Source organism: Pundamilia nyererei, unplaced genomic scaffold, assembly GCF_000239375.1.
Source record: "Pundamilia nyererei isolate P.nyererei 1_Seehausen unplaced genomic scaffold, PunNye1.0 scaffold00017, whole genome shotgun sequence".
Classification (NCBI taxonomy): domain Eukaryota; kingdom Metazoa; phylum Chordata; class Actinopteri; order Cichliformes; family Cichlidae; genus Pundamilia; species Pundamilia nyererei.
The window spans coordinates 3,223,908-3,240,931 of NW_005187418.1; the positions used below are offsets into that span (position 1 = coordinate 3,223,908).

Consider the following 17,024-nt stretch of genomic DNA (forward strand, 5'->3'; position numbering starts at 1 on the left):
TATCATGCCTTCCCCTTCTCCTCTTCATTTGTCTTTAGCTAACAGTAGCACAGTTTCCACCGGCACCCTGTTAACCCTGACCAATCCAGTATGGAAATCACATTTTTGATGATCTGCATGTTTAATTTATGCCAAATGTTGACATATAACTGAAAAAGTTGCAAAGGTCTTTTTTTATACGTACAATAATTTTTTTTAATATATATTTTTATGTAAAATTTGTTAGATGCAGAATGTACGGGGTCACATAACCAGTGTTTAGTTAAGATCATGACTGGGCCATTGTAGGTCACAAGTGGCATGGAAGCATGGACATATAGCCCCCTAAATACCCTTATTCTGCATTTGGTTTAAGACGTGTATACAATTATTATTTTTTAACTATTTAGATTGTGTAATGTAATGTAGTGTGTAATACTGCCTTTACAAGGAGAATGGGCCACATGTTTAGTGACTGTATTTCATTTATTTGGCATTATTTACTGGTGGACACTAGCATGTGAGGCAAGTATGTTGTGATACACAAAGCTCTTCAGCCTACATCTTCAGGTCTTTTATTGTCTTTTAGTTTCCATGAGGTTTCTTGACATCTTAAAGACATCGGTATGATTCATGCCAGTATTTCATTGGGCCTGTGCAACCAGAAAGAGAAATCAGACTGACTAGCAGAGGTTCAGTTTAAACACATTTTATTTTTCTGCTTAAATAATTACTTGGATCATCCAGTGTAGGCTATGTTGGTTTGTCATACATGTCGGTACCAGATTTATTATCAACAATGGATGCTTAGGGTGGATTCATATGAAAAAAAAAAAACCCAGAAAAACAATTTACACATGAACAGAAAGTCACATTTTTAATAACTGACAGTGATTTGTGTGTGATTACAAAGATTTCGATTTGAGTGATGGGGCTAAAAATGAGATTCTCTGTTCTCATGTAAATAGAAGCAAATAAACAGGATAAAAATCATCAACGTAAAAGTCCCCTTTTAAAAACCACAGTAGAACTAAAGGTTTAAATATACACTTCTAGTATGCATGGATTTTTTTTCTTAATGTTAAACACACACACGCGCGCACACAGACAAACGCACACACACACACAGCGTTGCTAGCGGTCTAGAGCTAACAATGTGCTAGTCTGAAAGATGCATTGGACAGTGTCAGTACTTTCCTGTTGCATAAGAAGGATGCTGTACTATCTCGCCACTAGGATGTGGAGTGTCATTTCATTTGTAAAAAAAAGAAAAGAAAAAGAAATTAAATAAAAAACAAAACAAAACAGTTATAGATGACAGATGTTTGGGTTACTATGAGTGCTAACACAGACAGAAGTACCATCACACCCTCTCTAAGTTGTATTACAGTGCTTTGAATTAAGAGAAAGAAAGGAAAGCGTTAAAAATAAAGTGACATAACATGCAGCAAAATATCATTTCTCTGAAGAATGTCCCTCAGACAGAGCAGAGTAGCTGTTGTCTTTAAAGAAAAATGTCCTCGGTTGAAAATCAAGCATCATTTTTTTTTCTCCATTCGTTTCATTCACATACAGCTTTTTTTTGTTCCTTTTTATATTTGGGAAGAGCACGTCAGAAGACACACTCCAGGCTGCACGAAAAGTGTCGACCTCTCAATACAAATGCACTGGCTCTGCAAAGCTTCATCAACTCAAATCAGTGCATAAACAATCTGTGAAGCTACCAATTCTTTTTTTTTTTTAAAGATTTTATACAGTGTCATTTATGTACAACAAAAACACCCAGGTACTATTATATCTCCTTTGTTTTGTTTTATAAAAGAACCACATGGTGCACCCCAATACCGTGAGTGCAGGAGGAAAAAATAAAGCCATACAAGGCGAGTGTCTGAGAGAGTGCCGTCTTTGGTCACAGACGCCTTTCATTTGCCAAAGATTAAAGAAGTTTCCAGCTCACGTCCATGCGTGTCCTTCGGTGTTGTTTTCCAACAGTGAGTGAGTTTGGTGACATGCTCATGCGAAATCAAAGAAAAGTAACGTGTTGTCTTGCTGAAAACCATGCGTTGTAAAGCGAAAGCTTCAGACACGTGTTGGCTCCCGGTTTCATTGGCTCCGGTCTGTTTTTCCTCCCAGGGTCATGTGTGGGGGTCACAGGTGGATGTCCATGGACCTGAGTGTAAAGGAAGGTTTATACTTCAGATTGGTTGTTGTATAAAAAAAGTACTTTTCTGCTTTAGGATTGCAGTTTTAAATATCTTTTTTTGTCTTTCTTGGCCTCGATTGTAATTGTGTTTTTAATTAATTCTCCTGTTTATATGTTTTATTTATTCACTGCACCACCTTGTGGTACAAATTGGAATTACATGAAAGTACCACCTGACACTAGTTCATCTCCAGTATCTGTTCAACACAGTACAAAGAGATTTTGGACATGAAGTCATAAACAATTGTTTGTTCATATCACTTTGATAGCTTTAGTTAACTCTGGAACGTAACAGAAAGTGTCCTACAAAACCTCGCAAGTGATTCGTTTTCATCTTTGTTTACATACAACATAAGGTTATATTTTTTTAAATACTAACTAGAACATAAAACTCACATTTAGATGTCAACTAGCAACTTAAATTATTGCTAGCTTTTAAATCCTTGCAAATATTCTTGTTAATAAGGATCTGCATGGTGCGCTTGACTGTAATGCCTGGGAGTACAACAGCACTGACAATTTTATTCCAGTTGAAAAACTCAGTTGTCTTCCTGATTACATCAGAGTTAAAAGGTAGATGGCTTCATACTCAGCATACAGACATCTGAGTGGTCTTACCTCTAAATTTCAGAATTAAAGTCTTCAGCTAAACATGCCTTTATATACCATACTTTATATTAAGCAAAAAATAGTATATTCTTATTGTATTTACAGAAAACACACATAATTAATCTTTATGGTCTATATATAATAATATTTGGGTAACTTATGGGAGTTTTTAGTGTCTTTATGAGTGGCCTCTTACCAGTTGTAGTTGAGAGCTCTACTGTTAAGAATGACTCTTCCTCCCTGGTTTCTTGTTGGCACCGTCTCCAGGCTTGGCAGAAGGAGATTAAGAAAAGCAGCGAGGTTCAGCACAAGACAGGAACAAAAAAAAGCAAAACAAAAAAAGAGAGAGAGAGAGAAAGGAAATATCAGTACTAAACTCAGGCAAGGCATGATTGGTGAGTGTTAATGAAGCACAGTTTGGTTCATCTTCTACATCAGGCAGCATGCTGGAGGAAAGATGAGTTTAAGGAGTGAAAAAATGTTAAAATTACTACATCTGTACATTTGCAAATGAAAGCACACATGCTTAATAGAGAGAATAACGACATTCTATATTAGTTGAATCACTTGATATTAGTAGTTCTCAGACTCGGTCTAGTCTCAACCTAGAGGCTGTAGCTGCTACTGAGGAAACACACACTGCAACCACTGCAAACTGTATTCAGACAGTAAGGTTGCTGTTATGAAATTGTTCTAAACTGCACAGCATTTCATAAACTCACACTCAATTTTTCAAACAGGAGACAGCAAACAAAACCTGAATGTCAAAATAAAGTTTAAGTTGCATGAACATCACAATTTAGTCATTACATTTGACACTTCTGTCATTTTACCATTTTGTATGGATAAACCAATCTTAGCCAAGATCTTCATCTTCTGTTTTTACATGCGTAAACTGATGTGTATTTATAAATCTACTTGAGGTCCCCAGTGACGATGTGGCCATGGCATTTTATCTTTGCTCACCTGCCTCTTGCTTCTCCTGACCAACCTGCTTTGCCCAAATTTTAGCTGGACTTTTAAGTGCTGTTTTTTTTTTAAAATCACAAACGCTTTTCTGGTCTTAATCGCAGCTCAACTGTGCTTCAGGTTCAACTCATAGGACACTTGGGGCAAGAAGGGCCTTGAACCTGAACTAAAACTTATGCTGATGCTTCTAGACAATTTTACAACAAAACCCTGAACATTAACCACTCTGGACCATGTTATCTGTTCAGCAGAAGTTGCCATGGTGATCCAGCCAGGCTAAACATACCTCACTAACCCATTAATCGCGCTTTGTAGTACACCTCCCCTCACTGGAATGCAGTTTACTTTGGTTTATGGCTGCCTTAATGCTGTCAGAATGTGTGTCCTCTGCTCATCTAAAAGGTGATTAAGAGTTTACATTGATTGATTAAGAGTTTACACAAAGCTACAGCTTCATGCAGACACCTCAGCTCACTAAGTCAGGCAGTTTGTTTCGACAGCAACCTCAGCTTTCACTCTTTGAGGCTCCTCCTTGTGGCCGTGTCGGGATCGCTTCCCCTTCTTCTTGCCCTTCCCCCCCGTGGCTCTTGCTGCCGCTCCTGATGAAGAAGCAGTGTCAGCTCCACCTGAGGCTACACCACCACCAACACCTTCCCCACCAGCAGCAGCAGGTTCTTCTGCTGCAATAAATTCGCCTTCACTTTGCCTCCTTTCCTCTGAGCTGAACACTCTGCGTACAACCTTTCTGATCACCTGCAGGGGAAGAAGCATGTTAGCAGGAGGAGGGTGGGGGAGTTGAGAGAAGTGATGCAAAAAAGGATGAGGGAGATATGTAGAGGTATCGTGTAAAAGTCAATGGTATGTGATAGGCTTGGTTCATACATCTAAGAGGTTGTCGGCATCATTGTGACAATGAGGTCCAATCTGAATTCCCCTCCTTGGCCCAAACCCTCAGTTTTGAAGGGTACTGGTCATCTAATCCCTCTAGTCTGTACATGGACAGCAAACTGGAGGGTGAGATAACCAATCAATCACAAACCAAGGGCGTATGGCCAAAGGGGAAACAAATCGAGCTCACATAACAGATTTGTGCCTTCCATGGTTCATCGTTTTCCCTATTAAATTTAACTGTGGCTGTACATGGCATATACATGTGGTGTAAGACAAGAAAAGCAATGGAGGAGAAAGACTGGTTACTTTTCTGGTGACCAGATTCCCATCTTCATCTATGAACTGCTCCTCTGTCACAGAGTCTCCAGGAATGTTTCTGGCCTCCTCTCCCTGGGGTGAAAGTTTTTATTTGGATGGAAAAGTGAGAAAGAAATGAGGAAGGTAAAGGTGCAGGTAGGGTTAGCTCCAAGACTGTTATTCATCAAATAAATAAAGAAGCATTTCCAAACAGCCCACAAATCACAATGGATGCAAAACCAGGGTATTTGCCCTAGAACATATTTATCATATAAAGTGGAAAGGTGAGTATTTAGATCGGCAGGTTTATTAAATAATGTAATGTAATACTGCATCCTGCTGTCGCAACACGTCCAAACTTCAAAACCGCAGCAAAAGCACTGGAAACACCAAATGCTGTTTAAAAGACATTTATAATATAGAAATACGGAAAGAATACAATAAAAGTGTTTCTTTTAAACAAAGCTTCAGAAGGATGTGTCCATAGATGGAAAAATAAAAGTTCAGGCGAAACCCCGTTCAAAAACCATACAAATGCATCTTATTATCACCTCAAAATGAACCTTGATAGAGCCAGAGATTGTAACAAAACAATAAAGAATATAGAATATAACTGGTATCTACTGGTGTCGAGCCAGTTCGGCCTTTTGTGGAGGGTGTGAAGAGGTTGTGTTGAATGCTGAATGATGGCTGGAGTACTTTCAGTCGAAACAGGATGCACCAGAGCTCAATTTTCATTGTCACAGCAAAGTCTGTGAATACTGTACATGTTATATTCTTGCTTTAGTTTAGTTTTTTTATTCCTATTAAATTTATAAGATCTTCAAGCAGACTTTTTCCACTTTGGAAATGTGTTCCAACATGGGCAGCGTTTCAATTCCAAAGCAGCATTAGGCAAAACTCGCCACAGTTTATTTAATTTCAGCTATCCTAAGTAAATATATGCTGCTTTAATCTTGTTAATTTGTATCAAAGCTTCACTTAGGGCTTTATGAATCTATTTTCTGATTTTTATTTTATTTTTTTACACTAAGCAATTAACTGATGACTCCCTGGAAACACTTAGCACTTAGCATCAATAATTAAAATATCTATTAGTTGCTTCTAGCTGAAAAGAAGCTTAAATCAAAGCCCACCTTTTCTTCCCCCCTCAGAAGAAGTTTGGCACATTCCTTTTATTCGGTAAATTAAACATACATGGTAAAGCACAACCAACAATCCACCAGCCAGGTAGAAGAGCACAAGCAAGGCAAGCAAGCAATTAGAACTTAATACTATAGCAAAGCTAAACGTATAAACAGCTGTAGTCAAGTTTCTATTTCAATTTAGAGAAAATTTAGAACTCCTCTTTGGGTCATATGTTAATCTAAAAAAATGTCTCTTTGTTTCCTCGCACATATCCCGTCTCCAGTTATCTTTTAAAGTTACTATAGCTGCACACACATTCCACTCCATGTTAACAAACTTGCACAAAAACACTGCTACTGTCATGCTCAGCACACATAGCAAATAGCTTCTGTTCAGTCTCTCTGGTATCACTCTTCTTCACACGCTATCGGTCCACTGCACTCTGCTTCAACATGTCTCTGCACACCAGGCCTAACAGACCTTGAGTACAACCCGTCTGCGTATCACCCTGGTAGTGACAGTGGTCTCCTCATCAGAGTCGGACTCCTTCTCTCTAACACTCTCCTGATGAAGGCAGCCCAGCAGCAGAGTAATGTCAACGAGGCCAGAGTGTGTGGGATTCATATGGAAAGTTAACATATGACAGAAGAATTGGGCTAATCTCAGAGGTTAAATATTTTAAGCCCACATAACAACAGAAGGAGAATAATATAATATACAGTTAAAGACTTTTTCAAGGCTTCAAGACAAGATTCTCTATGAAGGACCGATTCCCACCTGGACTTTGTGCTGGGACCTGTTGCCTCCGTCCTTGTCTCCTCTGCTTGGTCCCGCTGTGCTGCTGTCCTCCTGGGATTCCTTCCTCCTGGGCACCTTTTCCATCCCTTCCCTGGCTGCTTCAGTCTGACCTCCATTCTGTTTGTTGGTCTGAACCTGGGGCTCCTCTAACGAATCAGCTAGACTGTCGGGGCTGGACGAGTTAAAGAGATTTAGGACAATACACCTGGGAGCAGAAAGACGTGACAATGAATTTCAAATAAAATCAAGTCCTACCTGCCCTTCTCAGAGCCCGGGCTGGGGCCAGGGGCTGCCGACTCCCCGATTGCGCCAGACGTCTCACTGCTCCTGCCTGGAACTGAATAAATGTCTTTTTCTGCTTTCCGTACTTGTTCAAGGATGGCATTCACAAGCTCCTCTGACACCTCCTCTTCCTCCATGCCCTCTTCCAGCTTTAAATCCTCCAGCAGACTCTGCAACCTCTCCTGCGTCATTTCCTCCTCCTCTTCTTCCTCCACTCCATTTCCAAGACCAGTGTCTGCGGTAGCCTTCTCTTTTACGGCCCCTCCCTGACTCTCCAAAACAAGATGGTCTCCTGCTTTTACTTCTTCTGTCTCCTTTCCTGATTGCTCTACCAACCGTCTGTCATTATCTGGCCTCTCTACACACACCAATCCTGTTTTTTCTTCAGTAAACATCTCAGTTTCTGTATCTTCAGGCCCAGCAATAGGTAGCTCTGTGGCAGTGGAGCCTGGACCCGGGGCCACTGTGAGGGGGTCGCTGCTGGAGGTGCTGGTGGTCTGAGTGAGAGAGAGGTCGCTAGGTCTAGTAAGCATGGACTTGTTATGGGACTCTACTAAAGGATCGCCCTCGCTAAAGAAGTCGTCTGAGCGCAGTGGGGTTGGGGGCACGTAGTTGAGGTCTGAGGGGGTTTGGAGCTCCAGATCTATATTGTCGTAGCCTGGGTGGATTGTAGGAGTACAGGATTAGAGGATACGAGGATTGAAGAGGGGGTAAAGATTTAAAAAAAAGGGGTTGGAAGAGGGAGGGAAGGAGAAGTAAAGTGATGGAGGTGATGAAATGAGAAACATTTGAAACATTTAAGGGTAGCATCTGTTCAAAAGTCACAAGTGTAAGTGATTAAGGAGCAGAATAAGATGTAAACACAACTTTACATATTATAAAGTTATTTGTCTGTTTACACCCAGTGGTAACTTCCTGGGAACTGCACCTCTAGATTCTGCTTGTGGTATTTGTGCATTTGGTGGGTGAATTTTAGTATTCAGAAATATATTAAATTGAAATAAGAAAAAAAATACGTAATGCCATTACCTTTAAAGACTATGGAGGCAAAGTATTACATCCGTATTTAATCTCAAATCACATACACATAGAGCAGACATGGAGCAATATTTACAGTGGAATTTGCCGGCTGAATGGGAGCCGCTGCTCCTTTAAGCTATAATTTAATCTTTGTGAACTGCTCAGAAACACATCTGGCTCTTTAGATGCTACACACACCTATACACATCTACAAAGGTCACAGTGTGCTTTCAGCTGATTTCTTGCGACATATTTTTACAACTACGAATTTAATTAGGACATACAGTTTGGAAATAAAAAGGATAAACACCCACATTGTTGTTAAGAGAGGCCTGCCCTTCATGTCTCTTCTGAAAAAAAAAAACAGGCCATTCATCAGGTGTTCAGCTACTTTAAATGCACGATGTGTTGAGGATAGTTTGCACAATCGGTGTCCAGAGTGAGTTCATTAATCTACTTCTTCACTTAGAGGAAACATCTCTCCTGCTTTGTACATCATGCCATCTAAGACAGATATTTCTACACTTTTGTGGCTCTGGCTGCATTTCTCTCAGACTGTGTTGTGCCAGTATGGGATTGCTTCTTGCAGAACAAACCAGAGTTCAAACCAGACTCTGGAATTTATTCCTGTGGATAAATGATAACGCTATTCCAGTTGTACTCGATCTGTAATATGTACGAACATCAGATTTGTTGTGTTTAAATTTTGTTCTGCCGCCTCTAGAAGTAGAAAAATAATCAATAATTTCAAGTACTTTTAAATGACTTTTGAACCAGCCCTACCGAGTAGACATGACCACATCAAAAAGTGGTGGAAACAGAAATACACAAAATATAAAAATAAAACCAAAAACCTGGCATATACTGTTTATGTAGCCTAAAATTGGCACTTGAGTTTTCTTTTTAAACCTACGTAGCCTTAGACCCAGCCTCACTCAAATAAATGCAACATTAGTGAAGTTAGTGAGGCAGGAGACTTTAAAACAAGCTGGACTTCATTTTCAGTAATTAGGTCAGTTTATGAGCAAAAGCTTGAGAAGAGTTCAGGTAGCTTAGTTGTGCTGGTTCAAACAAAAGGCAGTGAGAAGCACACAGGCCTCTAAATGTAAACCTCAGGAACTGAACGATCTTGCCTGAAGTAAGGAGGAACACCAGGAGGGAGGGGAGAGGATGGGGGAGATGGGGGAGGTGGAGATAGAGGATGGCGATTTTGAGGTGGAGAAGAGGATGAAGAGCAAGGACAAAGAGGAGGTGTAGAAGAGGGAAGAAGTAAAGGTGGAGAGGAAGCACATATTAAAGATGGGGAAGGAGAAGAAGGGACAGTAGTAGCTGATAAGGTGCGAGGAGAGGCACAAGGGAGAGAAGACTCAGCAGATGTAGGAGAGGCAGAATGAGGAGGCGGTAAAAGGTGAAGAGTTGGGAGTGAGGAAGAAAGAGGAGGAAGGGGCTTGGAGAGGACCGAGGGCGGAAAGTGAGGAGAGAAGAAAGAAGGGCAGCTAAAAGGACTTTGAGGGGAGGAGGGAAGAGGAGGGGAATAAGGCAGAGTGAAGAAGTGAGGGAGAACAGGGGCCACAGGCAGGAGGTAAACAGGAGGTGTGGAAGGGGGAGATGGGAAGAAAAAGACAGAGGAGGAAGAGAAAGTGTTGATATGTGTGGTTTGAACGGGTGGAGCGGAAGAAGAAAGGGAGGTGGTGTGCAGAGGGGAAGGCTGAGGCATTTGAGGACTTCTAAGACGTTTTGGAGCTGTTGCAATTAGCAAGGTTCACAAGACAGAACAAAAGGCACAGAACAAATGTTAGACAAAAACTGGTTAGAAGACAGAACAAGGCATGTAAAAATAAAACAGGTCAAACACACAGACAATGAAGTGAAAATGTGACTGATGAAGGCTTAAAATCTACGAAGCTGCAGAAGCGAAGAGATTGAGCGTAGGACTCATCGGGTTGCTCATCTCAGCTGATAAGCAAGAAGAGGCACCATAGTCAGCAGGAGTATCATCTCTTTGGACCCTTCACCCCAGGGTAGTCAAATAATTTCAATAATTTTATCATTTTTTTGCTGGAAAACTGAGATTTTACAGTCTAGGTTTAAAGAGGAGGAGATGTTTATGAAAAGAGAAAGGGCAAATGCTTGGAAATACTAAAAGTCTAGACTCTATAAATTCCAAGTTCTAATACTAAAGTATGAGGTTTTGTGACCCTGTCCATAAAACCTGCATGTGCTGTTCTGTAGATCGCTCCATGAAAGTCCCATCCTTACCATGTGCACTTGTGCCTCTGTGATGCGCACTGAATCTCCTCCAGTCTATCATAAAAATGAGTCTATCTCAAATCATTTAGGCAAAATGACTAAAGTTGCATCTCTCCTCACCAAATCAGATGAGGAGAGATGGTGATTTTGTTATTTCTTCCTTTTTAATCCACTATTTGCTGGTGAAACATGGCTTCCTCGAAGTTCCCCCATCAGAACTCGTCATCCTTCTAAGACATCTAAAGGATGCCTGATCCTGTTCCCCAGGATCAATCTCACATCTGTGGTGAATCTTTTAATGTGAGCGGCCGACGCATTGCCAGCATTTATGCATGTGCGTGGTGCAGTATGTCTTAATTACCTTGTGGTTGTGTCATATTTTTGGGGGGGAGGCAAATACATTAGCTACTCAAGTTTTTCCTGTTCTTTGTACATTCATACCTGCTCTTTTGTCTCTAGATTGTTGGTGAAAAACTCTCATCACCAATGATGTTAAACTCAAAAGGTCATGTAGGCTCAATCTGCAAGTTTGAGGTTCATGCTGAAATCACAGTCAGCGGTCAGAACGACTTTCATGGAGCGATCTAAAAATGGCAGCCAGTTGAAAGCGGTCTGGTGGTGCACAAGGACGGGATGTCGAAATCTGATTAAATTCAGATCAAGTATGGTTTGTGGACAAAGTTGCAGAACCTGATAACACCTCACATCAGATTTCTTACTAAAAGGAAATTACACAGTATGTCACAATGTTTAGACTGTTTCATGGAAAAAGATCCTGAATGTTTCACATCGAAAAGTTCAGAAGAAAGGCCATGATTCACATTTGCCAAACCAAACAATAACTTCTCAACCTTACAGTGATTTTTTAAGACTTGATAGTCTTTAAGGTTTGGTTTGGCAAATGTACACTGGGTTAAATGAGCTTTACTGTTAAGAGACTCCCCTGGAGCACTTCTATGCCATGGATAAGAGCGTCTGAAATGGGCCTTGACAGCAATTAGCTCTCAGTGTTATCCAGCTTGCGCAGAGGCTGACAAGAGCGATCTTAAACTCTCACCAAAGAGCTGTAAGATTGCTATGTTCCTCCACAACCTGTAGAAAGCTGTTAGTAATGACAGACTGTGCTGTTCTAGTCTTATTCTACTCAACTGCAAGGGTGGGAGCAGAAGCTATGACTGGATCCTGAAGCTGCTGAGGTTAGCAAAAGGTAGCCATTGGTGGGAAGTAGCTGATTAGTGCTGCTCAGTAGACAAGGGCATTTGCTGTGGAAATTAGTCACTCAGAAGCAAGAGGAAGAGGAGGATGAAGAGGCAGGGAGTCTGCTGGTCTCAAAGCAGAGGAAGCTACAGTGGAGCGTAGAGGCTTGGAGGCTCGGAGGAACCAGGAGATGACAGGTATCACACATAGCTAACAGCAGTGACACAGAAGCATTAGTATACACTGTACACTTTGAAAAAAGGCGTTTCATTTTCAACTCATCTGTGAGTGCCGTGTGGAACAGAGCACATCCAGATCAAAATGTGCAAGTCATCAAAAAAACCCCAAAAAAAACACTTCTGGATGTGTTGAAAAGGCTTCGCCCATTTAAAGAGTGTTAGAAGTGTATTAATGTGAGTCAACAACAGAGCAGGCAGCCCTTCACACAAAGCCATAGCCATGCATTTTGTTAATCTACTTAAGTCGGTTCCCCAAGAAATCATCTTTGCAAAAAGATCACCTCAGCTCTGTTGTTATTCAAGGCAACAGCCGATCCTTGTGTTAAGATGACTTCAAGAAAACCTAATTAGACAGACTGGAAATGAGACCATTTCAGAATTTTGTTTTAAAGTGCCAAAGCAGACTCTAAACTCGTCTACTGAATCCAGAGAAGAGCTTATTTGGCTTTACTTAGTGCGTGTTATCTGCTATTTTCTTGAAGAAGTAAAGAACAGTAGTGGAAAGATTAATTTTATTCCATTCATAGCAATGGTTCTGTAAAATCCATGGTAAAAAGTTGGCATTGGATTTGGCGGCAGAAGTTAATAATTAGTCATCATTACTCATGTTCCTTAAATAAAAACTGGCAGTCGGTTAATAGAGCTGCAGTAATAGCCAGGGACAAAAGACAGGCTAGAGAAATAAAAAAGCATTATTACTGCTGAATATAATTGTGCTGTTTAATATTGTTATTGACTTTTACATGCTTCTCTATTCAGTCCTTTGATACTATGTGGCGGTTGTTGAGTTGTCAAACGGATTGGCAGTCTTGAGCCTGCAGTGCTGCTCCCCGTATCCATCCCTTGACTCTACCCCTGTTTTATGAAGCTTATGCTTAGGTTCAATAAGGAAGATCTGTAATCACTCATCTGCATTCCTGGGTGTTCAGCTTTTTTTCTGTTTACATGTTTACGCTTTCCCACACTGTCAATCTCAGTACTGACATCATTTCTCTAGTTCGATCATTTTCTTGTCATCCTACCTTTTAGACTCTCTTTCATGCAACCCACCACCTCCCCATCTCCACCGCAGTCAGAGCTCTATTTAAGCCTCAGTCTTCATCTTCACTACCATCAGTGTCTAGACTCCAGGGGGTCCTGTCCTAAATCCATCACTGCTGGGATTTTCTTCTGCTATGATGGGTCATCAGAGTCTAATCACCAAATACATGAATTTCTCCATCTCAATAAATCATGTTAAATTCTTCCAAGTAATCTCTCCTTATTGAAATTTAGTTATCTAAAGATATATTAACAGTGTGTTTTAACTGTGGAAAACAGTCAAATTTATATAAAAAAATAAAGCATTTTCATTTGAAATGTATTTAAACGTATCTACAATGTGAGGAGGGAAACAGCACATTGTGGTAAAAGTTCTGAAATGGCCTTCAATGTGTCTGTCAGAGTCACAAACTGCTGCCATACTTCATTTTCATACAAGAGGAAAGAGAGAAATACAGAAGAGGGAGAGAAAAGGGTCTGCCATAGTGCTTAAAGCAAGCATGCCATTGTTAAAAATTGGTTGTTATGATTATGTTTTCATGTTTTCTCATGTCATGGCTGTGTTTAATTAATAAAAACACACATAAACATAACTATTGTTAAACCAAATTACAAAGCAGTGCCCTGCCCCATCTGAAAAAATCATTTCAAGATTTCAAGAAAATGCATTTATCAGCGGGGACAGAGGCGGCATTCATTTCCTTCATCATGCTTTTGTACATCTGACAAAAACAATGAAACACACTAAAAGTTTCATGCACCCAAAAATGGTACAGAGTTTCCTGCGCTTAATTAAAATCAATAATATGGGAACGAATTTCTATCAATCTGTCACTTGTCATTACAGTTCCAAAGACTGAGTGCTATGAACGAATTGCACTGGCCTGTGTTGGTGAACGAACAAGCTGACTGCTCAATAAACACGGCTCCAGTGCATTTACTACCTGACGGTCCATTATCTGACATGAACTCAATGAACCTGCTGGAGCGTTCATTCACTTTGGTCATTAACTTCCACAGTTTAGTAAAGCCTGATTGGTTCAATATTTATTTACGCAGTCATGTCCGACTGCCTCTGGCTGAGAGAGGTGGTGAAGAAGGGTGAAGGGATAGACTGAGAGATAGACTGAGTTCAGCTAGGGTGGGCTACACTTTACCATCGGACTGATCCGGGAATACTGCGTTATCATCGGCAAAGCAGCGTGTGCCTGAAATGTTACCGTAGTCAAATATGGGCCCTTCCAGCAAAGTCACAATATCCAACCGATTGATCTTAGTCAGCACCGCGGTTAAAGCATCCGCTGGGGAGGAGAGAGACAGGAATTGCTTCATAAGGTGATGTTGTGGCATCGCAAACATTGATAATGTCCTTTTATTGATTCGTTTTATCATAAACCAGCAACTGAAATACATATGAGTATGAAATACAGCAGCCATATCTACTTCTGTACTTACTTGTGGCATTTTTACCGTCCCTGTGCACCCATTTCTTTAGGAGCATGAAGCTCTGTGCCGTCAGGGAATTGGGGTTTTCCACTCTGATCAAGTTGATCTCATCCACAGAGAAATCCAGCTCCCTGGCCAGCTCTGTAACAGCAGCATATAGATAGCTGAATTGCAGGGCTGGAGTTCCACAACAGGACATTTCTGCAGCGCCATTATTGACCACCAAAGTTACATGTTTTGTTCTATCTGATCTTTCAGCCATCCATTCCCATGAGAGAAATTCAAACATGTTGAGGATGTTGAGTGCCATTAATTATCTTTTTTTTTTTTTTTAAATTGAGCTATTGCTCTCTTTCTTGTTCCCTCTTTTTAACCAGTCAGCATTCAAGCTATGCACAACATCATCCATGTCAAGCTGACACAACGTGTTGTTGGCTTTCTGGAGAACTGCCTGCAAGCATGATGCCACTGCCATTCCCAGCATTTACACCTGTGGTATGAATGTGGGTGGTGTGCTTCTGTTGCTCTGCAGTTTTGCTGCACCTGATGCCATCAGTGCCATGCATCGCTTCCTTCTTTTTTGTAAAGTTAAATCATTGTGAGACAATAGCTGATCATTTCACTTTATCACTATTTACTGGCATGCATGCCAAAGCCTGCTCAAACGTGACTAGAACTCATACTACAAACAGAAAGCAGACAGAAAACGTGTCCCTAGCTTCCAGATCTGGCATGTTCATATGAAGATATCTGTTTATAGAGATTGCTCTCCAGTTGATAAATCTGACAGTATCATGCCTAACAAAGGGAAATGTGTAGAAATGCAAAAACAAATGCAGCAACAGTATTTAGCTAGAAAATGCGTGTGGCGAAAGTGGCATTTTGAATTAGTTTTCATGTTTGCACCACTTACATCTGATCTGGGCCCATGTTACAGGTTACACTTGATTGCCTACAAAGCAGGAGGTGAGGGATGTGCTGATGCACTGATTAAACTGCAGCACCGAAATGAATTACTGCCAGACACAGTCTGCAGCTAATGAAGGACTAGAATTACGACTCTAAATCTAAACCCACGAGAAACTAATGTTCAGCAGGTCTGATGGTTCACTGCAGCTCTGCAATTGGAACACACATTAAATATGGATTAGATTCCTTCTCTCAGCTGGGCACTCATTCAGCGGACATACGTTTGCAGTGCATTCACAGCCAGTCGTACAAATGCTGGTAGGTGTGGGGAAAGTGCTGCAGTGCAGGCGGCCGCAGGGGCCACGCCCTAATCACTGCTCAAGTAAAATATACACCTGCTATTCCTCTAAAGATACACTCAAATATAAAGATGTATCAAAGCTTTATGCTCCTTAAAATCAATGAAGCTCTTATTGCTTTATATATTTTCTTCACTGTTTCAAATCCTAGTATCTCCTACATGTATTCAGCAGTTAAGTATCTTCAAAATTTGAAAAACATCCAAACATGGGAATTTATTTAGTTATTTTTTGTTATATGCTATGTACCGATGATGCTGTAGTATTATGTGGCTATAAATATCACTGCAGTACTGCTCAGTTGAGACATTTTTACAGTATACGTCCACCAGGTGGCAACAAACCCTTAAAAACTGACACATAAGAGTCCGTTTCAGTCCAGATCATTCCTTCAGCCTTAAAAATTCTCACATTTTATGATAATCATTTTTCTTACATCACTTTGTGGTTCTGTTTGGCTTAATTTTTACACAATGTGAAAGTAAACAAATAAACAAACAAAAAACGGAGATGTGTTCAGACTCACCAGTCCAACTGAGTCCAAGGTGGTCAGCTACTATCGCCATGCGGAGGTCTGTTCTCTCACAGGGACTGTGAGGGCCTGTGCGAGGAAGCAAGGAAGGGTAGGGTACAAACAGTTAGTGTTATGTAATGACAGAAATTTCCAAATGAATCACATGTGGTTCTCAGTGAGAGACACACACAGAGACTCAGAGAATGTAATGAAAGAAACAGATTGGGATTGTGAACTTTAAGTTTGTCTGTTTTGGACCTTTCACCTTGATGTAACCTGCTAAATAACTACTTAATGAACATTTGTTTTTAATGCAGTGTTTATATTAAACCAAACAAAGAAAGACCAACTTTAGCTCACTGTCCCATGTCCCACTTATAAGAAAAAAAGAGATTTTCTGGCCTGACAAACCTCAACGTTCTGTTAAGAAACTAAATGCTTATTTAGGATTTTTTCTGCTCTTTTGATGAAAACTGGATGAGAAGGAATCCAATACTATCTGTCTGTTTGGTATTAATTTACTCAAAGTCCATGGTTCACTTAGCTTAACACAAAACCTACCACAATTGCTGAAGCTCTCCAATGAGATGTTTTAAGGGCTATATTCTACAGCTTTTTCATTTCATTTCCAGACCTTGTGTGGGCCTCCACATCATCTGTACCCAGGGATGGGAAACATTTGCACAGTTTTGATTATGCAACCATTAAAAGAAGTAACTCTAATGATATCTACATTTAAAAAGAAGTATTAAAACGTACAACTATAATGAAGCATTAATTGATTACATTTTGATCAGTTCTTTAAAATATGACAACTGACCAATTAGATGCACCCTTCATTCCAACCCGTCGTGGCAGATGGCTCCTCCTCACTGAGCCTGCTTCTACTCTGA

General features: G+C 40.5%; 1 protein-coding gene across 11 annotated transcripts in view; it reads right to left on the reverse strand.

Moving 5' to 3' along the window:
- Positions 1-1,709: 1,709 nt before the first annotated feature.
- ank3b (ankyrin 3b) overlaps positions 1,710-17,024 on the reverse strand; it is a 96,866-nt gene continuing 81,551 nt past the window's right edge. For 8 of the 11 annotated variants that reach the window (XM_013908985.1, XM_005725843.1, XM_013908978.1 and 5 more), the window contains 10 exons: positions 16,144-16,218; positions 14,359-14,490; positions 14,061-14,204; positions 7,130-7,814; positions 6,854-7,046; positions 6,557-6,640; positions 4,958-5,041; positions 4,265-4,513; positions 2,988-3,059; positions 1,710-2,149 (listed from right to left, as the gene is read on the reverse strand). In XM_013908985.1, the coding sequence (XP_013764439.1) occupies positions 3,012-3,059; positions 4,265-4,513; positions 4,958-5,041; positions 6,557-6,640; positions 6,854-7,046; positions 7,130-7,814; positions 14,061-14,204; positions 14,359-14,490; positions 16,144-16,218 (1,694 nt within the window). In that variant the 3' untranslated portion in view covers positions 1,710-2,149; positions 2,988-3,011. Of the gene's footprint in view, positions 2,150-2,987; positions 3,060-4,264; positions 4,514-4,957; positions 5,042-6,556; positions 6,641-6,853; positions 7,047-7,129; positions 7,815-14,049; positions 14,205-14,358; positions 14,491-16,143; positions 16,219-17,024 lie in introns of those variants that run through there. The other 3 variants (XM_013908977.1, XM_013908979.1, XM_013908980.1) reach the window with 3 other exon arrangements.